At 39.6% G+C, this 26,998-nt stretch overlaps 2 protein-coding genes across 10 annotated transcripts in view; one reads left to right on the top strand and one right to left on the bottom strand.

Annotated features, from left to right (window-relative positions):
• Positions 1-1,507, bottom strand: part of DCP2 (decapping mRNA 2) — a 76,804-nt gene extending 75,297 nt beyond the window's left edge. For all 9 annotated transcript variants that reach the window (XR_014024867.1, XR_014024868.1, XR_014024869.1 and 6 more), the window contains exon 1: positions 1,389-1,507. Coding sequence is in view for 3 of the 9 variants with exons in the window: in XM_081315732.1 (XP_081171858.1) it covers positions 1,389-1,461 (73 nt within the window). In the remaining 6 variants the exon portion in view is untranslated. The remainder of the gene's footprint in view (positions 1-1,388) is intronic.
• A 6,361-nt stretch (positions 1,508-7,868) lies between these two features.
• REEP5 (receptor accessory protein 5) lies at positions 7,869-26,786 on the top strand. The gene is made up of 5 exons (XM_081320826.1): positions 7,869-8,472; positions 10,326-10,419; positions 22,991-23,129; positions 24,729-24,897; positions 25,705-26,786. The coding sequence occupies exons 1-5, from the start codon at positions 8,355-8,357 to the stop codon at positions 25,752-25,754; spliced, it is 570 nt and encodes a 189-aa protein (XP_081176952.1). The 5' UTR covers positions 7,869-8,354; the 3' UTR covers positions 25,755-26,786.
• The last annotated feature ends 212 nt before the right edge of the window (positions 26,787-26,998 follow it).

Below are 26,998 nucleotides of genomic sequence, written 5' to 3'. Positions count from 1 at the left end.
AAGATCCTGGTTACCAACTACTGATACTAACTTTAATAAATTTGCAAACCCATCCATCACACTTCTTTAATAATGTATAACTTTGGCAGAGGTTATTTTACATTTTCCATCCCTGACCTTTAAAGAAACATCCTGTCCAACAAAAGAATTAGTCTTTTAATGTGGCTCAGTTTAATTAAATAATTTAATTAAATAACAAGTATCTAATATACCGTATTTATCGGTGTATAACACGCACCGGCGTATAACACGCACCGCCGATCACATCCATTCGCGCTGCTGTGCGGTATTTACTATGGGTCATTAACATTATATCGGCGTATAACACGCACACATCATTTGCCCCCTATTTTCAGGAAGAAAAAGTGCGTGTTATACGCCGATAAATACGGTACATATATATGTGTGTGTGTGTGTGTGTGTGTGTGTGTGTGTGTATGTGTATATATATATATATATATGTATGTATGCATGTATGTATTTACACACACACACACACACACTATATATATATATAACTGTAAGTATCCAGAAAGCTAATTACTAAAAGCTTTGTATTCATATAATTAAACAAGCTAAGAACTCTTCCTGACCACTACTTAAATCTAATCAATATTTTTATAATCATTTAAGTCAGAATTGAGCCAAAATATTTAGCCTCAGGCCTTTATTGTTTTATCCTTCACTTCAGACACATAAGGTTATGGTTACTTCACCTCTATTAGTTCTCTTCCACAATAAATGTTAATATTTTTGATCAGTTTCTTAATTAAAGCTGGTTTAGGATATTCCCCATTTTTTTTAAAAAATTAATTTTTCAATAAGTTAGGGAGAAAAAAATTAACATTTTTTAACAGTTTCAGAATTATTGGAAAATATCGGAAATCTGCTGCGAACAACGCAACAGAACTGCAAAAGTGCTCAAAAGGGGGGGGGCGCAAACTAAAAACCGGCATTCATTTTATAGAATTGATCCGTGGATCTTATAGGAGGTTCAGACCGCACAAAGCCACAATATCTGGCTGGCTTAACGGGTTGCAGGAACCCAAGTCGCCTTTTGCAGATAAACCATGGTTTATGGCTTAACCTTGTGCGGAAATCCAGCCAACTGCAGTTTGTTTAATAATTCATGCATTTACGGCTCAGCATAACGGATGGATCTCATCCCAGAGTATGGTCAATACCCAAACATCCCTCCGTCCAAGCACTTTTAATTTAAAATTATTTAACTGAAACCGAGGCAACTGTGGAGGTCCCTCGGACCGCTTGCTACCACGCTGAAGAGGCGGCGGCGGAGGCAGGCATTTTGGGGGACGAGGAGGACCGCAGGGGCCACTCCAACTTGTTGGGTTTTGTTTTGTTTTTGTTTTTTTTGGCGGAAGCGTTACCTGCACAGGTCGTCCAAGACGCTGCCGGGAATCTCAGGGCGTTTGGTCTCCATGGAGAAAGAGCGTAGCTCATCCCGACGCAACGAGGCCCGATCAGCGCACCACACAGGCCGGAGGGGGCAAACCCAAACCGGGCGAAGACAGCAAAGGCGGAGCCTCACCGATTCCATCCCATAGGAAAGAAGGGGTTTCGTGAAAGCCAATCAGACCCGTCGACGTTCGGGGGGGGAGGGCGGGTTGAAAGGAGATCGGAACCAATCATCGTGACATAAAACCAAGAAAATAGCTCTCCGCTATAAACCAGCGACCCTGGAGGGAACGCCGTTTCTTGCCTCAAACAACGGGGTTGGGAGGAAGCAGCTGAGATGGAGGATGGAGTGTTTGGGGCGCAATCCCGCCCTTTTAAAGAAAAGATTAAGGATTAAAACCTCTTGCAATTTCTACCGGGCAGCAGCTCTTCCCTATAGTCTGGCCACTGACTGCGTATGCTTTAGATTAGAGGTCTTCAGACTCGGCCCTTTGATGACTAGTGGACTTCAACTCCCAGAATTCCTCAGCCAGCGTGACGGAACTGTGACCCCTTTATGACTTGTGGACTTCAACTCCCAGAATTCCTCAGCCAGTGTGAGGGAACTGACCCTTTTATGACTTGTGGACTTCAACTCCCAGAATTCCTCAGCCAGCGTGAGGGAACTATGACGCTTTTATGACTTGTGGCCTTCAACTCCCAGAATTCCTCAGCCAACGTGAGGGAACTATGTCCCTTTTATGACTTGTGGCCTTCAACTCCCAGAATTCGTGCCTGGCTGAGGAATTCTGGGAGTTGAAGGCCACAAGTCATAAAAGGGCCAAGTTTGAAGACCCCTGCTTTAGATCGTAGGCAGTCCCCAAGGCTGAAGCAAAGCCAGAAAGCAGGTTAATTCCCGAATACTGTAGCTTGTAATTTAAATCTGGGTTCATGAAGTCCTGGTCCTGTTCCATTTTTTCCTCAGTATGATCGTGCTATTTGTTTTAGTGATTGTGTTCATATAAGATACCCATGCTTAACTTAATTGGTGTTTGCTGAATCCAGTTTTCTGGTTTTACGCAACACACGGAGCCATAAATTAAGTGGGCAGTTTGCACTACCCGCTTGTCTACAACGTGGTTGGCTAATTCCTAGTTTGGTATCTCCTCGGAAACTAGCCAATGGGCATAGCTGATCCAGGTGCTAGTCCATTCTAAGATGAGAAAGGATGCTGAATTGCTGTAGTATAGCTTCCCTAGCTCTCTTTTTATAAACCATATATGCATTGGGCAATGGAAAATACGTCTTCTGCTAGGATTTTTTTTAAGTTGCTCCAGAAAAGAATGTTTACCTTTAAGCTACTTTAAGAGGTTAGTTTGAAGTGGGTTATTATAGCACTTAATATCATTCTGGCCATCAAAAGAAACTTGTTCCACATGTCACTAATTGGATGAGTAATCATAGGGGTTTTCAGAGAAGAAGTGTGTAATTGTAAATGTATCACTTGAGTGCTGTTATGTTCAGTGGAAACAAGATAGGTGCAGATAGATTTGCAATCTAAAATTGAAATTCTAGATGCCTTTATAAGAAAATATGCCCCCATGAACATAGTAGGTGACTCATACTAATATGCTTATTTGAACCATGGTTTATTCATTCCTGTTTTTAGAATTTTAGAATATTAAAGAAACAATATATAATTGGGATACATGTTACAATATTTTACAATGGCACTAGAATAGATGTTTTCCTTCTATCTGATTACAATACAGTATTACATAGTATTTTATGTAAAACATTGACCATAAATTATATAGATTTGATTTTTGTTTCAACTCTAATCCCCTTGGTATTGTATTTGTTAAATTGTGCTATTTTTTCCCAAGATTATTGGAGATTTTTTTCTTTTTTTCCTTGTTTTAGTGTTTTAATTCTTTTTAATGATAAGTTTACTGTTGTTACTGTTTCTGTTTTGATATTCTGTCTATTGTACTAAAATAAACTAGAAAAAGGATGTATATGGTAATAGGCATATAATTACTCAATAAAAAGAGCAAATCTTAAAAGAGAACTAGCTGCTGAACTGTTGCCATCTGTCATGTCTTTGGTATTTATCTGTCAAGAACTGTGACCATGTATATGTAAACCTTCTGTTCATAATTCCATCCCTTATATATATAGAACTTGCTTTTGTGTTTTTACAACATGTAAACATCTGTTCAACAATTCTTAAACTGCAATCAACACTGAATTCTCTGCATCTGAGAAAGATATCTTATTAATTTGAAGTTGTACTTTTGCATAATCCAGTTCAAAAATGGGAAGCCAAGAAAGACAATTTTGTATCAGCCAATCTCTGGTAATAGTCCCTGAGGTTTGTGCTTATATTTTCTAAATATAATTGTGCCATGAAGACCTTCATGAAATCTTTAAAACTGGGATTCTAGAATCTATGCAGCTTTTGCAGAGATGGACTTATGAAATGGACTGATTCTGTTCAGATGTTTGTAGTACTAGATAAGGGTGAAAGATGAGAGTGAAAAAATTGGCTTGAAATTCAACATTAAAAAAACCTGAGATCATGGAATCCAGTCCCATCATCTCCTGGCAAATAGAAGGGGAAGAAATGGAAGCAATGTCAGATATTATTTTCTTTAGCTCCTAGATCAAATCAGATGGCGACTGCAGCCATGAAATTAAAAGACGCTTGCTCCTTGGGAGGAAAGCTATGGCAAAACCTAGACAGAATATTAAAAAGCAGAGAGATCACCTTGCTGACAAAGGTCTGTATAGTCAAAGCTATGGTTTTTCCAGTAGTATGTATGACTGTGAGAGTTTGACCATAAGGAATGTTGAGCATTGAAAACTTGATACTTTTGAATTGTGGTCCTGGAGAAGATTCTTGAGAGTCCAATGGACTGCAAGGAGTTCAGTCAATCCTAAAGGAAATCAATCCTGACTCTTTTTTGGAAGGATAGATACAGAAGCTGAAGCTGAAATACTCTGGCTACCTAATGAGGAGATTGAAAATGACCCTGATATTGGGAAAGATTGAAGGCAAAAGGAGAAGGGGACAGTAGAGGATGAGATGGTTAGATGGTGTCATTGACACAATGAACATGAATTTGGGAGACAATGGAGGACAGGAGAGCGTGGCATACTATGGTCCACGGGGTCGCAAATAGTTGGACACAACTTAGCAATTAAACAACAGTACTTGTGAATGTGCCTGCTTCATAGACATTCACAGTACTACAGGCTACCAGCCTGACACAGAGGATGCATTCTGACAATAAAAATTCTGGTGTATGACAAAGAATAGAGCATGGATAAAAAGAGAGTGGAGCTTTCAAAATTGGATAGAGTATTCTGGCAGAAATTGCTAACCTGGAATGAAAAAGAAATAGGTTTAAGAAGACTTTCCAAGCCTCTGATTAAAGTTTAGAATCTCTAGGAAGCCAGAACAGTCTAGATAATGGAAGCAGAGGGAACAGAGTCCTCTATGTAAGAATAAGTAAGATTTTCAGGCAAGAAATTTTAACAGTAACAATATAACAGATTAGGAAAGGACCTTGGAAGAAAGGACCTATTCCTAGTCCAACCTGCTGCTCATGTGCTAGGTTTGATTGCTATTCCTTTGTGTTCTGCTAAAATGAGCTTTTACCATTATTTCTATACAAACTTACAAACTGTGTGATTCTTCAACTTGGGCGTGAAGATACTCATTTTCTTTATAATAATCTTGTCTATAATACCAAAATTACAACTTCTCCAAAACAAAATGCACCATTTGCAGTAGATGAGAGCCATGTCTGCAAATGCATTGCATTTTCTTTGGCAATTTTTTTTACAAAATTGACAGTCATTTCACTGTCATCTGATAATGTACCAACACTGATTATTTGCATCTTAATAGCAAAAGTTTGTACGAAGAAAAGTCTTCTTATGGTTCCTCCAAGCGGGGAATAAACATGGCAACTGCTTTGGGAAGAAGGTTGTAGTTTATTGCAGAGGAAAGCCAGACAGAAAGATGGATCCAACAGGAAAAGAAAGAGTGAGCACATGTGGGTAGTGGGTTTTTATACCCCCTGGACTCTATTGTCTGGAGTTATTTCCTGTTTCAAGCTTTGTATTCCCTTTGTCACCTATTCTATCCTGAGCCTAGGTGTGCCCCTCTAGGATTCTTGCTGGTTGTATGTCCTATTATGTCCCCTGCTTCCTTGGGGCTGTGGCTGATGTTGACTCTAGAGCAGGGGTGTCAAACTCAATTTCATTGAGGGCCGCATCAGCATTGTGGTTGCCCTCAGGGGGCCGGGTGGGTTATGGCCAGGGTGGGCATGGCCTACTGGGTGGGCGTGGCTAGAGTGCGTATGGCCTACTGGGTGGGCATGGCCAGCTATAAATCATTCTCATTAAGGGTGCCTATGGGGGCCTGGGCAGGAGTGGGACAGATCTGAGGGTCTCTGGCAGAAGGAGGGTCTCTGGGCCAGGGCCAAGGCAATGGGGGCCGTTCCCTCACTGTTTCCAGGATGGCTTCGCGGGCCACATGAAACCACTTCGTGGGCTGGATTCGGCCCCCGGGCCTTGTGTTTGACATGTCTGCTCTAGAGATCTTTCTTCCTAATCCCAGTTTCCTGACAAGATTATCACAACTGCATTTCTGTAGAGTTGGTATCTGCTTGGGGGAGGGAGACTTGGGGCTATTAAGAAAAACTGGGCATGCTTTCCTGCCTCTTTAACTTCTTTTTAGAAAATGTATTTTCCTGCCCTTTTAATATTTCCTTCTCTGGGGAGCTGACTTCCCACAAGTTAAAAGGGGATTTGACATATTACTTGTCTTTTTAAATAAAACTTAACTGGTCTGTCTGCAAAGGAAAGAGCAACTATATAAGCTAATCCCATGCATCTATGCTCCATGGCCAGGACATTGCACTATTGAAATTAGTTTGGTTTTTTTGCACTTTTGCTTTTCAATCTCCAGAAAAAAAACACATTGTTACAGCCTTATATCAAGCATCAGTGTTAGAGTGAGTATATCAAGTCTTGGAGGGCTTCACTGGTAGGAAATACGAGAGTCCCAACCTTCCACGCTATATACTTAGCCATTCAACAACTACAATATTCTAAGGGATGACTACAGAAATCAGGATATTGGGATTTTGATTACTTGGCCGTTGGAGCTTAACAGTATTTGAAATAAATATATTTGTGTTTCATACTTCAGATTTAGCCAATATTGTACAAACTTGACCTATAAATTATTTCTATTGTGTGAAAATTTCCACTGTTGACTAACTCCTTAAGTGTTTGTTCTTATAACTAGATGGGGAAAGGATGTGCAAATAATGTGGCCCTTTAAAAAAAACATTAGCACTCTCATATACTAAACAATTCTTCTTGGTTGTGTTGCATTTTACTATTTACTTTCTAGAATAGTTACTTTTAAAAGTAATTATGTTTCACCCCCTCCTTATTGTCACATGGTAAGTTCTAACAAAGGTTGTTACCCATGCTCAGTTGCCTTGTTCTTTATTGGCAGTAAGACACAAAAATTTTGGTGTCATCTCTCTCACTGCAGGGGTTAGAGGACAGCACACCAGGTAGCAGTTCTCATGGTTTCAAAACTCTTTTGCACAAACGCTGAGATGCTTTTTTAGGAATCAACAAACGCTGAGATGCTTTTTTAGGAATCAACTATCGTAGGACCAAAGCAGAAGGTGTTTTCATCAAGGCCCAGCTTTGTGCCATGATTTACTATGCTATTCTTGTTCAGAGTAAATCCATTCTCTATCCAGATCAATGGAACTCAGGGCTAGAGCCCAATTCCAATATTTGTATCTTGCATATAAGTCTACTTCAAAAGGTAGCCTAGATTTGACTATAGTTTCACATTTGAGCATCTTCTGGACAGAAGAGTACAGTTATGTGCACTTTGCAGCCTGAATACCCCTTCCCTAATGCAAAATTTCACTGGAGAAGAGCCTAATGCCGGGAAAGATTGAGGGCAAGAGAAGAAGGGGACGACAGAGAATGAGGTGGCTGGATGGAGTCACTGAAGCAGTAGGCGTGAGCTTAAATGGACTCCAGAAGATGGTAGAGGACAGGAAGGCCTGGAGGAACATTGTCCATAGGGTCGCGATGGGTCGGACACGACTTCGCATCTAACAACAACAATGCAAAATTAGATTGGCTGATTCTGGTAACATTGGTGAAGGGAAACGGCACCGCCGCTACCATCAAATGTCCCAATGAAGACAGGCCCTGCTGGGGAAAAAAAACACATCCCGCTGGGTTGTTTTGCTTCTGTATTCCTTCTTGAATGGATTTCGCACAGGAGAGACGGGATTTGGGTCCACACCCCTGCGGTGCGACTCAGAAGGTTCAGCCCCTGCGACTCCTCCTTTTCCATCGGGAAAAAAAGCAACTTTGCTGCGGATTCTGTGCGGCGAGGAGCCTTCCATCATAACACCGGAGCCCCGAGGGCGTGCGGATGAGGCTCTAAAGCTCGCAAGCATTTCGGACGACGTCTACAAAGAAAGGTCCGAGGCCGCCGGCAAGGGACGCCGCCGGCTCGCCACTCTCCTCACCACCCCGAAGTCCGTCGGTCGTATTCACGACCGATCGCCCGCTCTTGGCGCAAGGGCGCTATTTGCCGGCGCTTCTCGGGTGTGGCGTTAAAATTGCGGACCCGAGGCAGGAGGCAGGGCGAAGGGTGGGTCGGCTGGCCAAGTCGGTGCTGACGCCAGCGCACAGCGAGCCCTCGCGTTGACGTCGCCTCGCCTCTCTTCTTTGCTCTCGCTCCGCTTCCACCTTTGAGGCCGGGAGCTGGCTCTATCTATCTATTCCGCCGCGCGAGAAAGGCGAAGCGTCAGCGGGATTCTTGCTCGGGCGGATCAGCTCTCGGACTGAGCGCGGAGCCGAAGGGGGAAGCCGCGCGCCGCCGCGCCAAAGCTCTCGCCATGACGGCCTCCATGAGGGAGAGATTCGACAAGTTCCTGCGCGAGAAGAACTGCCTGACCGATGCGCTGGCCAAAATTGAGAGCAAGACCGGCGTCAGCAGGTCCTACGTCGCCATCGGTGAGGGTTCCGCTTCATCCCGCCCCAGCCTTGCAGTGTGCGTGGAGGTGGGGGGGGGGATGGTGGTGGTGTAATTTTGCCCGCCGAAGCTTCGCTGTTCTCTTACCGGGTGGGTGGGTGGGTGAAAGGAATGGAGGCTTCTTTGCATATGGTAGATTATGATCGTTTCTACTTTTATACCTTGTATTTAGCTCTGGGGAGGGGGGAGGGGGAGGGAGGGAGGGGTTGGGGAGGGTTGGGAAGAGGGAGGGGGTGGGGATGGGTTTTGTTTTGTTTTTTTTTATAAATAAAATGTACTGTAAAACTCTTTAATAATAATAATAATAAAAAAAAGGAACGGAGGCTTGCTTCTTTGGAAGACGAAGCAAAAGTCGAGCCTTGCCTGGGAAGGGACGTTTGTGTTTGGCTTGCTAGCAGCTGTGGCCTTAGCTGGGCTGTGCAGTCTTTCTCCTTCCTCCAGGCCACAGCCCCAGTGCCAGTATGGGTCTGTGAGATGCTGCAATAGTTCACGAGATCTGTCCGGTTAGGGAGGTAGCCGGCCTCGTCTTGGTACGCAGCCTTCCCTCTTCCCTCCCTCCCCGCCCTTGTTTTGTTTTTTTTCCACTGCACCCTTAGGGCAGCGTTTCCCAACCTTAGGAACTTGAAGATGCGTGGACTTCAACTCCCAGAATTCCCCAGCCAGCTATGCTGGCTGGGGAATTCTGGGAGTTGAAGTCCACGCATCTTCAAGTTCCTAAGGTTGGGAAACGCTGCCTTAGGGGATAGTGAGAACATGACTCCTCCGCCTCGCCACGCCGAGATGGTTGCAACCACAACTGAGCCCCAAAACGTAGGGTGCTGGGTGAGAAATGGGTTCAGTGCCTTTTGCCCCGTTTTGTGCTTTTTTTCTCGCCGCATCTGTTTTAAGTGAATCAGTGCAGCTGTGAAATTAGCGACCCGGTTGTTAAGTGAATCGGGTTTCCCCATTGACTTTGCTTGTCAGAAGGTTGCAAAAGGTGATCGTGGAACACGGGAACCATCACGAATGTGAATCAGTTGCCAAGCGTCCGAATGTAAATCACGTGACCCTGGGGATGCTGCAACGGTCATAAGTGTGAAAAGTGGTCATAAGTCACTTTTTCAGTGCCATTGTACTAAGCGAACTGTTGTAGGTCGGGGACTATCTGTACTTGCAGCTTCTGCACCTCCTTGGCACCCATCTCTTCCTTGCATATTTATAGATAATCTTGCAGAGCATCTTGTGAGGATATTTGGGAGAAATGCTGGCCGAAGCCCCCGGGATATTGAATGGTGAAACAGTAACCTAGCTGGAAGGGCTCCAGTTATAGCAGATGAGATTTTTTTTTTCCTTACAGCTATTCAGGGCAACTCCTACGCCTTCTTGTGGGGAAGTGTAAATGGTACCAGCTCCTCAGGAAATGGAGCTCACCTCAGTAGTTTTAAGGAAATTATATCTGTAGATATATAAAGGGGAGGAAGAAGAGTTACATCCCTGGATAGTAATCAACTCACTGACCTGCATGGGATGAACTGAAGTCTTGATTTCCTCTCTCATCTGGCATGTATCCCTTCAGTTCACATTTCTGTTTTGTCCCCACCCCTTCCTACTGGTATGTCTTGTAATCTGAAACTTGTAGGTAACTGGCAAGCTGACTTCATCCTGAATGTAACTTTTGGTAAGAATTAGTGAGCTGAAAGTTTGGCCCTATGGAAATATTTTCCCATTTCCTCTTTGCTTCTTCCCTTACAAAAGCATGCTTCTCTGTGTAAACAGGACCACTATTATGTTTCTCACCCATCCTACTAAGTCTCCTGTCCTGACTGATGGACTGACTTTCTGCATTTTCTTTTAGCCTTTATTGCTGTGCTGGCTATTTACCTGGTTATTGGCTATGGAGCATCATTGCTGTGCAACCTGATTGGGTTTGCTTATCCTGCATATATCTCGTAAGTATTCTGGTAGCTAACCCTTCTCTTACTGTATGCTGGGAGTTGGTTATAGGTGAAAGATAATATTTCTTGTTCATTTGGTTGCCAATAGTTTGCAAACCATTGCACTGTGGGGACTGAGCTTTTATTCCCAGATAGTGACTGCATTTGCCAGATTGCATTTGCCAAATTGGCCTCTGGCACTGTAGAGATTGGGAATGGAAAGATTGGATGCAGATGCCAATTGCGGGCTTGATTCCTTTGCATGTTACTGCAAAGATAGAACCAGCCATAGACTAAAGACAAGAGGAAGAACCAAGGTATTTGTATTTGTATCTTTGTATTCCACCTCTTCCTATGGAATCTACATGTATTCAGAAGGAACATGACTGAAGGTTGCTGCTAAATGTTTTCAGCAGCTGATTTGAATTACAGTTAGAGCTACAATCCGTCATGCTAGAATTTTTCTGGGAGGATTGGAAAATGTACACTGTCTTCAGTGAGGTTGGTTACGGTGTGACTTTATGGTGCCCTAGTTAGTGGAGAGAAACAATGTCAGATTGTGTTTCTCTTAAATATAAGGACTCCTGTAGTAAAGGAAATCTCAGGGTGGTTTCATGTGGGGATGTTTACAGTATGGTATAAAATCTTTGTGTTTGAAACTGTTGTTGCAGATCAAACATTAGAGGCAGAGTTTTTCAACTGATTTGTGCTGTTTCTAAGATGGTTGAAAATATTCAGCTTTGTATATTGTCCAGCATGTATTTGCATATAGGACTCCCACCCAACGGCTAAAACTAATATTGCTTTGTCATTTCTAGTTTTGGGTCATTTATTTAGATCCATTGTATTTTTCTTAAGATTCTAAACCAATGCAGCACTTCAGTAACAATTAGAAATATTGAGATATTTGAATGATATGTAATATGTACTGCCTGTTTTCAACAAAATGATTACCTTTTAAGTAGAATTGTTCAGGGTTTTCTGTACTGTAGTTGTTGCCATCTATTGATGATCCAGGTTTTCAGCCCAGAAGAGCCATTACATAGGAGATTTGTAACTGGAATGTGTATAAAAATATCTTAACATTGGAATCAGGATTAGGGGGGTGTTAAGGCAAGGGATAAATATTAATCATACATTATTTATTTGATGATACTCACTCTAAAGCTGCATTTTGGGATGGTAAAAGAAAAGCCAGATAGAGTATGAGCCCATGTATATGTTCTTCTGCTATAAGGATAATAGATGCTATATTTAAATTGATTAAAAAGCACAGAAATGATTAAATTCTTCCCCCCCCAATCCCAGTACTGCAGTCAATTTAAATGTCTACTCATGCTGCTGTCAGCAAAAATATCTGGAAATACCCTCTTAAGTCTCCCATATCACCTTTGAAAGTCACCCTTCAGTGGAGAAATGATCTTAATGGAATATTTCATATGTTTCTTGCCATACGTGTTTGAAGGCCACAGCTATATAGTATTATGTCATCTCTGCACTGTGTTTTGCTAACCTTTATTGTGATTATAATAATGGTTCGCCGAAGACCTGAATGTGTACCTTTCTCCCTAGTTCCTTTAAAAACAAAACTGCAAAGAATGAAAACCCAGAACTGACAGAAAAACATTGATTATTCCTGCAACACGTACTGTTTTCTGGGAGAACAACAGCTGCTTTAGTGTTAAGATAACATTGGCTGGACTAGATAAGTGGAGATCATGAGTACATATATGGTTTAACTAATTTTGCTCCATGATTTAAGCATGGACAATCAGTTTCACCTAACCACCATACTGCTTACTTTGTCACATGGATCAGATCTGTGTCTTTATTGAATTCAAGCTTTCTCATGCACGTGTTTACCATTTAATGACCTGTATGTATGATTTATTCATTATATAATGATTAGCTAATCCACACTTCTAATGCAATATTTCTCAATGTTTCCAGTTTACACCTATGGTGATCAATTTTCTCTCCTTTCTTCCTCCCACTTTCCAGCTTAATTTCTTTGTTTGGTAGATCTGTTTTGAAATACTTGGATGAAACACTGGTTTGAATGTATTCATGAACTCACAGCAACATTTCAAAGCAGCTTCAAAACAGTTTCAAAAGTTTGTACTTACCATAGTGCCTCCCTCAGTCAGATATATTATATTCCTTTCAGAGTTTAATAACTTCTGTATTTTGTGGTTGGTTGCAAATTTCCTGTAAAAGATGGTAAAACCATTAACATTTAACTCATTGATACAGGAAGGTAGCAGAAATGAGTCAGTAAAAATTGCATATAAGTAGAAAGAGTCAATCTCCAATAGAATGCATTTGGTTCTTTATGACCTATTAAATATTGATTCTCCCAGCAAAAATATAATGTAGCTTGGGAAGACAAATCTCTGTTGAAATTGCTTTTCCAGATGAATAAACCTGGAACAGTAATCTCAAGTATCATAACAGTGAGGACAAATGGTGAAGAAGTGCAGCATGCATGACATGCAAAGAATGTTTGGGTAGAATGGGAAAACCCATTGGGTTTTTCATATGCAAAACGTTATACATATTAGCATAGGCAAAATATGATACAGCATGTAGACTGTTCATACAGTTTTAATCTGACTATAAATGCAACTTGAATGCAGACTTCTCTGGATCAATTTTTGCTGTTGCTACACTACACTTAATCTTAGCCAAAAGGCAGAGCAGCTGTTGCTATTTTTTTTACATGGATCAACAGAGTTTTCCTCCAAAGTCCCAACATATAATTCAGATTCCTTACGTAATTATATAGACATGAAGGCTGTTTAGAGAGTAGCTATGTAATCCTGAGAAAAGATGCTGCTTTAAAACATTGCAGACAGGTGTTATATTAGCATTTCAATTTGCTCTGAAGGAACTGTGAGAAATTAAATCTGAAACATCGCACAGCTCTAATAGAATATTTTGTGGGCATCATAAATCTGTTAAAAGGAGGATGATAGCATATTTTAGGACTAGGCAGCATTTATCTGCAATTTTTTTGGCCCAGCATCTCAGAAGTTAAGGTAGACATTATCATCACTAAATTAGGCAAGAGGGGGAGATTCAATAAACAACAGTGTTTCTGTCTCAGATTTATAGTTACTAACATCTCTGATTGGACTGGAAAAGACTTAGTCTGAAGTACTGAATTGTCTTACATTCAAGGCTGACTATATCGGGCAAATTCTTGAGGACAAAAACTGCTCCTGTTCTCGATAGAAAATTTAAAGTAAAACACTTTCAAAAAGATTAGCTCTAGTAGTTCTTCACACTATTTTTCTCCCTCAGGTATTGTTTTTCAAAACATAAAGGGGAAAAAAGAAGAAAAAAGTAAAAAAGCTCCAATTTACATCTTCTCCCATCACTGTTGACCACAGTATGTCATCCCTTGATAGCAGCAATTTCCTCTTTATTTGCATGAGATTACTGCTGTCTTGTAACCAACCCATGAGAAAGCACAGTTAAACTGTTATTCCAGAACTAACATGAAACATGCATATCCCATATTGTTTCTATATTAACCAAGGACAGCCTCAAGGTGTATAAAATCTACCATATTACACTTTACCACTCATTGTCTTTCAGGGAAACTCAGGTGACTATTAAAGTTTTTCAGAACTGTTGAAAGGTGCAGGCTGTGTCCTTAGAGGCCAACCTCTACTACTATCTCAGCCAGACATTGTCCTTTCCATTAGCCCTGCATTTCCTGTGTTCCTTTCAGAACCCAAAGCCATCTCCCCCCCCCAGCCCCCCCCCACATACATTCCCTCCAGGGAACATTCAGAGGAGTTGAGAGTAGAACTAAGTATTTCATTTGGAGAAGCAGAGAAGGTTACCACTTCCCCTGTATTTGTCAATTTCAGACACTTCCCCTTCTGATGAAGTGAAAGAGTGGCTGTCCATCAGCTAGTGTGTTTGCTCATTCTCCAGCACCTAGATAGTTGTACAAATAGATGCAGTCTTCCTCATTTTGGGGGTGGTTTCTTCCTGGTATGCTCCCATATATTTCTTTATTTTGCATTATTTTTAAACTTGAAAGATGCTCAATTGGGGAGCCAGAGTAGGGACAATCAATTCACAATCCACAACGTGGGCAGACTTCTGAAGACAGACCTATCCCGTTATGCCTGCCATGCCTTAATTGGTGGAAGTCATCTGCATTGGTTACTGACTTCTGAAAGAATACAGTAATAAAAGTCAAAGAAAAATAATAACAGTTCTTGGTTAACTATGTTAATTGGGAACGGAAACTCTCAAGGTGATCATAAAGCGTGACATCATGTGACCACATGAACTTACAGTAGCAACTCCAACTGCTTGAGTTGCAGTTGTTAGGTGTGACATCATGTGATTGTCATTTGTAACCTCCTGCTGGCTTCACTGACTTTGCTTGTTAGAAGCAAAGGTCACCAATGGCTATCCCATGACCACTGGACACTGTGATCATTGTAATTGTGAGCTGGTTACCAAGCACCCAAATCACGATCACTTTACTGTAGGGACACTGCAACAGCCACTACTTTGAGGACTATCTGTAACTCTCCTTGTTCAGCACCATCATAAGGTTGAATAGTTTTTGAATAAGTGATCCTTGCCTACCATGATTGACTCACACAATAGGAAAATATCTATGCAGAGGAAATAGGAGAGTAGGAATTGACAAACTTACATAGGTGATAGTATTTTAACTTAGGTTTTCTTTTTAGAGATGCAAAACCCTTTTATTAACACAACTCTGAGCTTTGTTGCTTTCTTTCCAGGTTCTCTGATAAAAGAGATATTGTGTGTGTATAATGTCTCTCTGTGTTAGCTTTTCTCTCCATTCCTTTCTTCCCTTTTTCAAGCTAAATATTCCTCCATTATCTTCCTCTCTAACAAAAAAACAGCCATGGTGTGATCCACACTCTCCTGTGTACAGTCCCCTATCTTCCCATTTCTACTATCACTTTCTCCCTTCTGCTAACAATCATTAGCACAACAATCTGCATTATTCTTAGCAAGTAATTACTTATGTAGTAAGTAATGTACCTAAATAGTTGAAAAATCACATTTCTATTCCATATGCCATCCGAAAGCAAAAAAAAAAACCAATAATGGTATCAGACTTCTGGAAGAAGTCATCCATATGTTTGGGGTCATATATCACTAGTGTGTTGATAATATTCAGGGACAATCTCTCTGATTCAGTTCTCCGTTACCAGTATGTGGGTCTAAGTGGGATGAAACAACCTGAAGTTGATCCTAAAAAGGTGAAGTTGCTGTTTATCCAGAAGCCTTTGGTTTTCTCTCTACTCTGGAAGGAATGACACTACCCTTAAAGAAACAAGTCCGTGCCTTTGGTATCCTCCTGAATGCAGAGTAATTGATGGGAAGATAGAAGCAGCAGCTTTAGTTGGTGTGCCCTTGTGGCCCAACTTGAAGAGAGAAGACTTGGTGACAGCAACTCATGCCCTTATCATCACCTGTATTTTCTGCTTCAGTGCTCTCTTTGGTGATTCCTTTGAAGTTGCAACTGACATAAAATTGAATAGCCTGTGTACTGACAGGAGGGAAAGCTATTACAGTAGAACAGTAGCTGTATTGGTGCTGCATTGGTTGTTGATAGGCATCCAAGTGCAATTTGAACTGTTACTTTTGATCTTTAAATTCTTCAGTGTCTTGATTCCTGCATGTTTGTAGACCTATCTTCCATATAGGTACAAATGACCAGTCCAGCCCACTCATCCTAGATGGGAATGCTGCAAGGCCTGGAGAAATATGTTCTGGTAGTTGTCCTTGTTGTATGGGAACAGCCTCTTAGAGATCTAATCATTCTGAATGCATTTTGAAAGGCAGGTAGAACAGAGGGTTGTAAAAGCCAATTTTGCCTTAGGTTGGGGCATGCTACTTTGCAGTTGAAATGGTGGCCATAGTTTATATTGTTTTATTGTGTGTTACCCATATTATTTTGTCTTTATGGCTATAAAGCACAATCTATTGAGCCTGGCTGTATATAAGTGAGAAATACACACATACAAATAAATAAGTACTGATTTTTTGTGCTGAACTACAATAAAATTTAGCTAAATCTGATTTTACTACAATTTTTTTAAATTATACCCACTCTGATCAACCCAGACTCAAAAGAATTAATACTTGGATCAGGTGGTTCCTTTATATCTGTCTGTAAGAGTTAAGGAGACTTTATTTTGAAAAAGAAAGCCAGGGCAGTCACTTGGAAGAATCAGAAAGCAAAATTGGAGGATCGCCTGGGTGAGATGATGAAGAGACTGTAAAAGGGAAAAAAAACTTTCCTTCTTAAATGCTGGAAATTGCAGGGAGAAAATAAGAAGAATTTGAAGCCATGGAGAAAGGGTGGGGGAGTGGGCTTTTAAGCTGCTCCTCTTCCAGAACTGTAGCAGCAGAAAAAAGTGGAAGGCAAAAAGAAGGCAATACCGTATTTTCCGGCGTATAAGACGACTTTTTAACCCATGAAAATCTTCTCAAAAGTCGGGGGTCGTCTTATACGCCCAGTCATCTTATACGCCGGAAAATACGGGTACATAAATCAATCGAGCGCCCCCCCTTCTTGCAAAGCAACTTCAAGCCTCCTTTTTAACCCATGAAAATCTTCTCAAAAGTCGGGGGTCGTCTTAAATTGTTTGTTTTAAGTGAGTTGCCTCTTTTTTGCTATTTTCTTTGCATTTTTTCTTCTTATATTTCGGCTGGGAGTACTTTTGAAGCTGCAGTGTTGCCTAGAGGTACCTGGGTGTTAGTAATCAGGCTGAAGCATTATCATGGATGAGAGAATGGATTTTACTGAGAAACACGAGATGTATACATCTAAAGGAGATGTATAAAACTTACAAAGACATGTGACTTCTTCCTACTCCCTCTAGTCTATCCCATCCAATATATTTCTGTTACTATTACAAGGTTTCCTCTATACTCGATTCCTCTATGCATTCTTTCTTTTTACTGCTGCACTTCTTTGTTTCCTGGGGATTGCAGATCTATACCTCTCCCCACCTGCACCAAGGCGATTCTGCTGTACTGACTGTGCTGGGAGGAAGACTCAGACGGCAGGGAAAGCAGCAAGCTCTTCCACAATTCCATATGTTAGAAAAATGAATGATTGAAAGAGAGATTTAATTTCTTTTTAACCAGTTCAGATGTATTCAGACACTGGAGGATTTATAATAGCCTCCTAAAACTTCCAGGTAGAGAACTATCCCAGCAGAAATTGTCTCTATGCATGTGTGTATCTGTGTTTGGGACATGTGTATGCTCATGGACCCAAACCTATGCATTTATGATTGAGTATTCACAGCAACTCTAGATGGAGGTAATTATGGCGTGATTTATCAGTCAATAAAAAATGGTTGATTCTGACCTTAATGACTCAGGAAGAAAAAGCAAAGGCAGCAGGATGAATAATTTGTTGTGATAAATAGCTGCTTGCACTGCTTTCCTGTAACTTTTCCATCAATCTGTCTAATTGTTTAAAATTAACTATGCATAATGGATTGCCTTATATCATTACTGCCAACCCCATTCATAATTCTTCCGCCTTCATATTATTCTTGAGATCAGAATATGCATTTATGTTAGTTAATTAAACAAATATTGGGCTCTTTAACACAAGTGAGATTATTAAATCTTGAAGGTCATGATTTGCTATTCGGTTGGCATGCATACCTATTGTATGATAAGAAGGTGGATAATGTGTTCAAGGTGCATATTTTAAGACATGCTCTGTTGCGAGTTTGGAAAAAGTATAGACATAAGCTAAATTATAAGATACCTTTATGGGCAATACCGAAACACGCAATAGAAAATATAAGTGTTGGGTTTAAACATGATGTGACTACATATAAGGAAATTTTAAGTTTGGAAAGGAATGTATGGCATTTGAAGCCGTATAATATCTTACGAGAAGAAAAGATTGTTCAAACTTGGTTTCAGTATGGGCAATTACAGGCCAGGTGGAAAGAAGATCAGAAAATTGGTTTTTCAAGGACTGATGAAAATTTGGTAAAGCAAATTAGAAATCAAGGTCAAGCACATATCAAACGGATATATCTTGTACTGATAGAAATTGATTCAGAGACAGAACTTGTTAAAGATTGTATGATAAAGTGGGCTCAGAATTTTCAAGAAGTCATTACAATGGATATTTGGGAAAAGATTTGGGTGAGAAATGTAAAATTTACGCAAGCTCAAAATTTAAGAGAGAACTTTTATAAAATGTTTTATAGGTGGCATTTAGATCCTAAAAAACTAGCAAGTATGTATCCGAACTGCCAGCCTAAATGTTGGAGGTGTGGTGGTGAAGATGCAACGTATTTTCATATATGGTGGACCTGTAAAAAGGTTAAAGCATTTTGGATTAAAATTTGGTGGAATATGCAGAAGATATTTAAGAAAAGGATAAAGTTTTGTCCGCAATTGTTTTTACTGGGCATTACTACTGACACTACCGTTGTGGACACTAAGTTGATGTTTAACTTAATTACGGCAGCAAGACTTTTAGTAGGGCAATATTGGAAGAAGGAAGAACTGCCGACTATAGAAGAATGGAGTTTAAAAGTTTCCAACCTGGTAGAAATGGTAAAGATCTCAGCGTATCTGAAAGACCATTCGCAACAGAGATATATTGTGGAGTGGAAAAAATGGATTGATTACATCCAGAATAAATATGGGACTAAAAAGTTTCATTTAGCATTTGAATAAGTATTGAGGTGATATTTATATTGCTTGTAGTTATTTTATAAGAGTTAAAGTGTGATAGACTTAATAGTTTATTGTTGTTTGCATATGGTAGATTATGATTGTTTCTACTTTTATACCTTGTATTTAGCTCTGGGAAGGAGGGGGGGAGGGGGAGGGAGGGAGGTGTTGGGGAGGGTTGGGAAGAGGGTTGGGGGGTGGGAGGGGTTTTGTTTTGTTTTGTTAAAAATAAAATGTACTGTAAAACTTTGCAATAAAAAAAACAAATATTGGGCTCAAAGATAGTTGATTTTGAATATCAAGTCATAAGTACAATATGTCAGTGGAGAGTTGTGGATGTTCTCTATTTGCTTTGTGGGGATGATGGTAAATCCAGTCCTGAAGGCTCCCTGGATTTTCACCAAATTCAGTGAGACATTCAGGTGGAATTTAGAAAATCCTCCCCAGGCATGTATTCATTTGTCTGTTTTGAATAGTATGCCTGTAGCTATAGCTGTGGTAAGAAAAAAAAACATCTGCTACCAATTTTGGAAATATACCTGAATGCCTCATTCAATATATTCATACTTGGGCGTCCTCCTGGATTCGCGGCTCAGTTTTGAAGACCATATAGGAGCCGTGACCAGGGGGGGCTTTGCCCAGGTTCGCCTGGTGCGCCAGTTGCGGCCCTACCTGGACTGAGATGTTCTGCGCACAGTCACTCATGCGCTCGTGACCTCCCGATTGGACTACTGCAATGCTCTCTATATGGGGCTTCCCTTGAGGACCACTTGGAGGCTTCAGCTGGTGCAGAATGCAGCCGTGCGGGTTGTGATGGGGGTTTCCTGATACTCCCATGTAACACCTCTGCTCCGCGAGCTGCATTGGCTTCCGGTTGCCCTCCAGGTGAGATTCAAGGTGCTGGTGATGACCTATAAAGCCCTAAATGGCTTGGGTCCGGGATATCTGAGGGAACACCTGCTGCCGGCATCAAGCTCCCTTCGTCCTGTGCATTCCCACAGGGAGGGTCTTCTCAGGGTACCGCCGGTAAAAGATTGCCGGCGGATAATACCCAGGGGGAGGGCCTTCTCTGTGGGTGTGCCTGCCCTTTGGAACCAGCTGCCTGTAGAGCTTAGGACTGCCCCTGACCTTCGCTCATTCCGCCGGGACCTGAAGACTTGGCTCTTTGAGCTTTCTGGCCTGGACTGAGAGTATTAATTGGGGTTTTAATTGGATTTTAATTGGGGTTTTATATTTATTCAAGGTCTAAATGTAATCATTTTAACTGTTCTTAATTTTTGTAATTGTTGTATTGTTATTTTAAAAACCTTGTGAACCACCCTGAGTCCTACGGGAGAAGGGCGGTATATAAGTCTAATAAAGATAAAGATAAAGATCTGTCTTCAATAGATACTCGTTTTCAGTAGAAAAATCTACCCTTTGCTGTCTCATGCAATATATGCTTATTGTTAGACTGTTTGCAGTAGTTTGCCGTTGACAGAATCACTCAATTTGCACAATCACACTATGCCATAATGTGGTTGGCTTGTTTTTGACTGAGAGTAATAGAATAAGATGACCAAATAAATTATTGTTTATTTTAAGATAATACAGATAATCCTCAACCTGCGACCCTAATTGAGCCCAAAATTTCTTTTGCTAAGTGGGAGAGTTGTTAAGTGAGATTTGCCCCATTTTATGATCTTTCTTGCCACTATTGTTAGGTGAATCTCTGCAGTTGTTAAGTTAGTAACACGGGATTGTTAAGTGAATATGGCTTCCTCATTGATTTTGCTTGTCAGAAAGTCGCACAGGGTGATCACATGACTCCGGGACACTGCAACTGTCATAAATATTAGCCGGTTGTCAAGTGTCCAAATTTTGCTCACGTGACCATGAGGATGCTGTGATAGTCATAAGTGTGAAAAATGGTCATAAGTCATTATTTTCACTTTAACTTTGAACAGTCACTAAATGAGCAGTCTATCTGTAAATCATAATTTGAAACAATGGTTTCTTTTTGTCTTACTGATTGCGGTATTTAGCATATTTTACATAAGGACGGGCATGGTTTGTTCAGAGTTTCCTGGCATAATCCTGATTTGATTTTGTTCCTTTCCTAAATATCTGACCAAAAATGTGGGCAAACAGACCAAGAACTAGTCCAAAAACACATCCTACAGATACTTTTTTTTATTTAGAATGCTAACTCTGGCTTGTTTCTGGCTTCTTCAAGAGCTTGTGATTAAATGACTGCTTTAATCAAAATAGATTGACTGATGGTGTGCCAACATACTGACTTGTACTAACAATTAACAATAAAATATTATGCTTCTGTTTCTGCTGCTTTAGTGTTACTGTTCTCTTACTGTTATTATTTTATCTCTCTCTCTAGAGCTCTGGCATCAAAACCAGTTAATCTTGTTTTTCACCTACTTTGCATTATTGAAACCACATGTTTTTGTACTGTAGTTGAAACACGCATTGCAAGTCAACTTCACAGTCTTCTGATGGAAGTCCTGCCTACTGTAGTTTTGCCCATCATGTATTACTTTTAATTTATTCTCTGAATTCATATATACCTTTGTCAGGCAGAATAACCAATAATATTTATTTCCTGTGCAATGGATAGCACAGGTATACATATTTGCATGCATAACTATCATACTATGATTATGTAAAACACAGAAAGTATGAAGCAATAGACAAAGAAATTAAAGGCACGAGACAAGAAAAAGTAAATGAAGTTTAGCTAAATCTAATTTATATCAATATTTTATTTTTCTATACTTTTCTAACCTTGCACACTATTATTGTTTCAGCTACACCCATATTCCAATTCATGCAGAAACTTCAATCCTCCTTTTCTTATTAATTAACTAATCGCTTCTTTTCTCGGTCTTCTTTCCTCTCAAACCATTCCCTTGTCCTTTATAATATATTTGTTTTGATATTCGGTTCCCATTCATTCTCTCTAGATGGGTACATCGTTTAATGCAGGGGTCTCCAACCTTGACAACTTTTAGATTTGTGGACTTCAACTCCCAAAATTCTCTAGCCAGCTATGCTGGCTGGGGAATTCTGGGAGTTGAAGTCCACAAGTCTTAAAGTTGCCAAGGTTGGAGACCTCTGATTTAATACACTTCTTTTGCACTGATCTCTCTTATTAACACAGCGTGCCTTACACATTTTTCCATGAATACATTAAGCAGCCAACAACAGACTTCTTTATGCCCTGCTGTTGTATACTTTAAAACTTTTCCAATTCAGAGATGTTTCACAGTTATACAGGGCCAATAGGTTCCATGGGAAATGAATTAAGTAAGAAAATAATTCCATGAAGATAAGGTTTTTTTGTATTAGGCTCAGGTCCCTTCCAACCCTAGGAGTCTGTGTGATGGGGATAAAATTGAAACGAAGAAAGGTTGGAAGCAAACATGCATGGGAGCGGCAATGTTTATCTTCCTACAGTCAGTCTACTTTGATGTAATTTCTTTTACTTATTTCTGTTTCTTCCACTTCCCCCTCCAGACACATTATATGATGGTTTTCATTAATTCTATCAATCTTTTATCATAAAAAATCAAATCAATATTGCTTATAGATATCTATTCATTATATTGTGTTTGAATAGTGCATTCAAATAGACTTAGGCTTAACTATATACTATATCCTTGACTTATGACAACAGTTGTGACCAGAATTTCAGCTGCTAAGCAATGTAGTTGTTTACCATTTTTGCCGCAGTCCTTAAGTGAGTCACACAGTTGTTAGATGAATATAAAGCGCCCAGCTGTAGAATAGGTTATTTGTAGTAGAAAATTGGCCAGGTTTATGATCCATATATTTGATGTGACTTGTCTCCTGATTATTGTTCTTTCAGCATCAAAGCCATTGAAAGCCCTAACAAAGATGATGATACACAGTGGTTGACCTACTGGGTCGTGTATGGAATCTTCAGCATACTGGAATTTTTCTCTGACATCTTTCTGTCTTGGTTCCCATTCTACTATATGATGAAGGTTTGTAGTCTTCTGCTCCCCATATACACATACCTCTCTCAAGAAACAAGTATCACAATGAGAAATATAAGCTTGGATGGTGCAATGACTATAGTTAAATGTATCTTAATCTTAGTTTATAAAGTAGCTCTAATTTATACAATGAACTTCAACTCCAACTGTGATTTAGTTTCCAAACATACCAAGATTTGGTTCTTGAAGATGTTTCTTAAACCAAAACCTATTGTCTGGAATAGTGATAAAAATATCCAAGCAACAATAGGATAACAGCACTTCTTCATACATAAAAGAATAAATTTAGGTATCATAAATTCATGCAAACTTCCATTTGCTTTTAAACATGACTTTTTCAAAAGTTACTATTAATCTGCTTTGTAGTTGCATTTATATCAAACAATATTGGAACAATTTTAAAATTACAAGCAATCCTATAAGCATCCAGACCATGATCACATGACTGCAGAAGGGGATGCAACATTTTGCAATGGTTAGAAGTGCTTTACAGCAGGGGTCCTCAAAACCCAGGCTACAGACCGGTACCGGTCCATTGCCTGTTAGGCACTGGGCCACACAAATGGCGGACAAGCGAGCAAAGTTTCATCTGCACATGCATGGGATCTAGATTGCGCATGAAACCATCCCCCCTCATGGTTTGGAAGACAATTTTTCTTCCAAAACCGGTCCCTGGTACCAGAAAAGTTGGGGCCACTTCTTTACAGGCCCTTTTTGCTTAAACCAAAGCTATGCCCCAGTATTGGAAAAGGCACGAAATTTTGCATTATTTCTCTCTATCAGTTTTGGAAAACATATTTGCAATTGTCTAGTTGGGGAAACTTGCATGAATCTTATTTTGCTACCTTATGTTTAGAAGATTTTATTCTCCCAATTATGTATATACCTGGAAGAAGCCAGTGCCAAACTACTTTTATATTATTGCAAAGAAATCACATGGCTGTGTCCATCAAGTAACAAGAACTAAAACCTGATTTGAGGCAGAAATTATTTTATTTTAAAATTATTTTTATTAATAGGTGTGTCATAGGCAGGGCACATTGATTTTCTAAACCTTTCTTCCCATATTCTAATGCACAAGGAGACGCAAGGACAAATTTCAGGAATTTCTCCTATTGTTTTGGAGGCTGCTCTCAGATAGTGTATTCCACCAGCTGTGAAAAATCACTTCATTCCTTAGCCTAGGATTATAGATTATTGCAAAAACTAATCACACTAAGTGTTCCTTTATTTATGAAGTGGTGGTGTTCTTAGAATTTTAGGCTAGATACCCATTTTCTTTAACTCAAAGAAGTAGTTTATCTGCAATACATGTAATATCTTTTGCAGAGCTTTGTGGGACCCATACAATACTTGTATGGCTTTATTGCCCAAAATGATTCACATTGTTATAGTCTCTGTGTAAGATATTATCTTCATATTGCAGATGAGAAGAAGAGGTAGTACTAAAGCTAATATATTTATCACAGTGAGAAACTCAGGCTAAGAAGCTGCCTAAACTGTTGTATCGGGATTACTGATATTTAAATACCACTGCTGGTCACTGCATCACAGCCTGTTCCTTATTTGCTCTTTCTGTTTGTATAGTGTGGCTTTCTGGTGTGGTGTATGGCCGCAAGTCCCTCAAACGGAGCAGAGTTCCTTTACCGCAGAATTATCCGCCCTATTTTCTTGAAGCATGAGGCTCAGTTGGATAACGTAATGAAGGAGTTAAAAGAAAAAGCTGGAGAGACAACAGACACCATTACTAAGGAAGGTAAGCTGAGCCCAGCAAGGCCAATTTCAAACAAGTCTGTTTCGTAGATAATTATGCATTAATCAATCATTTTTAGTGAAGTTAATCAGAAAAAAATGTACAGCAAGATTTGCTGTGAGGAAGTATGTCTGTTTCTGAACTATGTAAGTGCAGAATTTGTTACTGTATGTTGAAAAATTCAATGGTCATTTTTTCCAAGACAAGCCTCCATACCAAGCTCTTTGGAAAGTGTTATTTCTCCACATGTATACGATTTCATCCACATAGGCTGGGCATTCTAAGAAATTTATTTCAGAAACTTTAGGTTGGGAAAGACTGCTCTATTAGGTCTGTAGCAATGGGCTATAGACTTTGTAGACAGTGAAATTTCACAACAAAGTAGAATTGTCATGCAGGAAGATTGGGAGACTTATCCTATTTATTCCTTTCCCCAAATGGTAGCAGCCCCTGAAAAAATGCTATCCAAGAAATTAAGTAATTAAGTATGTTAATTAAATATGTAAATATATTTATCTTGTGTAATTTATACTGATTACACCATGCTGAGTACTTCTAAGTTGTTTAATAATATAGTACAGTACAACATTCTGTATTAAATGTTGGAATAATTCCATTTTAGTTAGACATGGAGTGTTGATTACTCCATTCCACTCTCTCTTTTCATTATCTCTACCCCTACTTCTTTATTACTATATGCAAATGTGGATGTTGTCCCATAGAAGTTGAACATAATTTGGTATTTACAATAATTTTGAGTTACCTTGTTATAGTATTGTTAAAAATAATGGATTTCTTTCCATCTTTTAGTTAAAAAAGCAACAATAAATTTACTGGGCGATGAGAAGAAGAGCATCTAAAGAAATTAATTGGAAGAAATTTCTTCTTATCACTACCTTTATACAGTGTGATGTTTCTGGGGACTGTGATACAGTAATTTGAATAATGTTGCCTTGTAAACCATTTTGATTTTATTAAAAGAATGTATTGTAAGATTGCTTGCTGTTTTTGCAGTTTTCTGTATTGAAAGTAAGCATTTTTATTTAACGTCAATGCAGTAGATGGCATCTAAAGCTTATACAGCTTCTAAGCAGAAAGATTTTCAGTAACGTCTTATTTGCCTTTCATGTAACTTTCAAAAGAAAATATGCCCCAGGCTCTGAATATTACACTGTTTGTGCATGCAGTAGCTGTATGTGCAAATTTCATTTCATATTTGACTAGTTCTTGCTATAGCATAGTTAAATATCAAAGTGTAATGATAGTGATTTGGTGTGCATAGTTTTGTATATATACAAGGGTGTTGCTGTGTATTTCTCTTCACACAGACCTTCTCCAATTACTTATAATGTTGGAAGAATAAACTGAGATGACGGTGCTGGAAACTTGAAGTACAGATTGGTTGTAACTTGTAATATCTGGTTTAGTATATGTATATTGACTGGCATTCTCTTTTAAACACCAAAAAATGAACCCTTTGCCAAAAGCTATTTAACATCATCATATTGGAAAGTCTGGTAGCACTTTTTCTGACTATCACATTTTATTAACAGGGGTAAGCTCTCTTGAGCTGGGGCTCACCTAATTAGATGTAGAGTGCGCAGCTCATAAAAGTCTGTGCTTTTTAACAAAATCTACTGTTTTAGAAAAAGCTGCTACAAGAAAACTGAATTTTTGCTAACGCATAGACTGGCTCTCCTATAATATTACCTGAGTTATGTAACCAAACCACTGATTAAAGCAGAGAAAAGACATTTTCCCCTTCCCCATTGACACGCTATTCTGGTTCACTGAACTTCAATCCTGTAATGGGTTTTTATAGTGATGGTGTTTCATTTGAGCAATCCCAGATGATGCTTGCTCAGTTTATAAAATAAAAATTTTAAAAGTGATTCTGTTGTGTTCTTTGATGTGTTTTAGTTTACTTGGCCCTCGAATGCTATTCATTCCATAGGCTTCCCAGTGTTTTCACCTTTATTTTTAATTTAAAAACATACAGCAGCAAGACGAGGGAATAGTGGGTGCTTATTAAAACAAGCAGGTGGGCAGCCACATCTCATACATTTTCTCAAATGCACTGGCTTAGTTGCAACAACAAAACAAG

This window comes from Vipera berus (assembly GCF_964194415.1).
Source record: "Vipera berus genome assembly, chromosome: 2".
Lineage (NCBI taxonomy): Eukaryota > Metazoa > Chordata > Lepidosauria > Squamata > Viperidae > Vipera > Vipera berus.
This window is presented reverse-complemented; position numbering and strand designations above follow the sequence as displayed.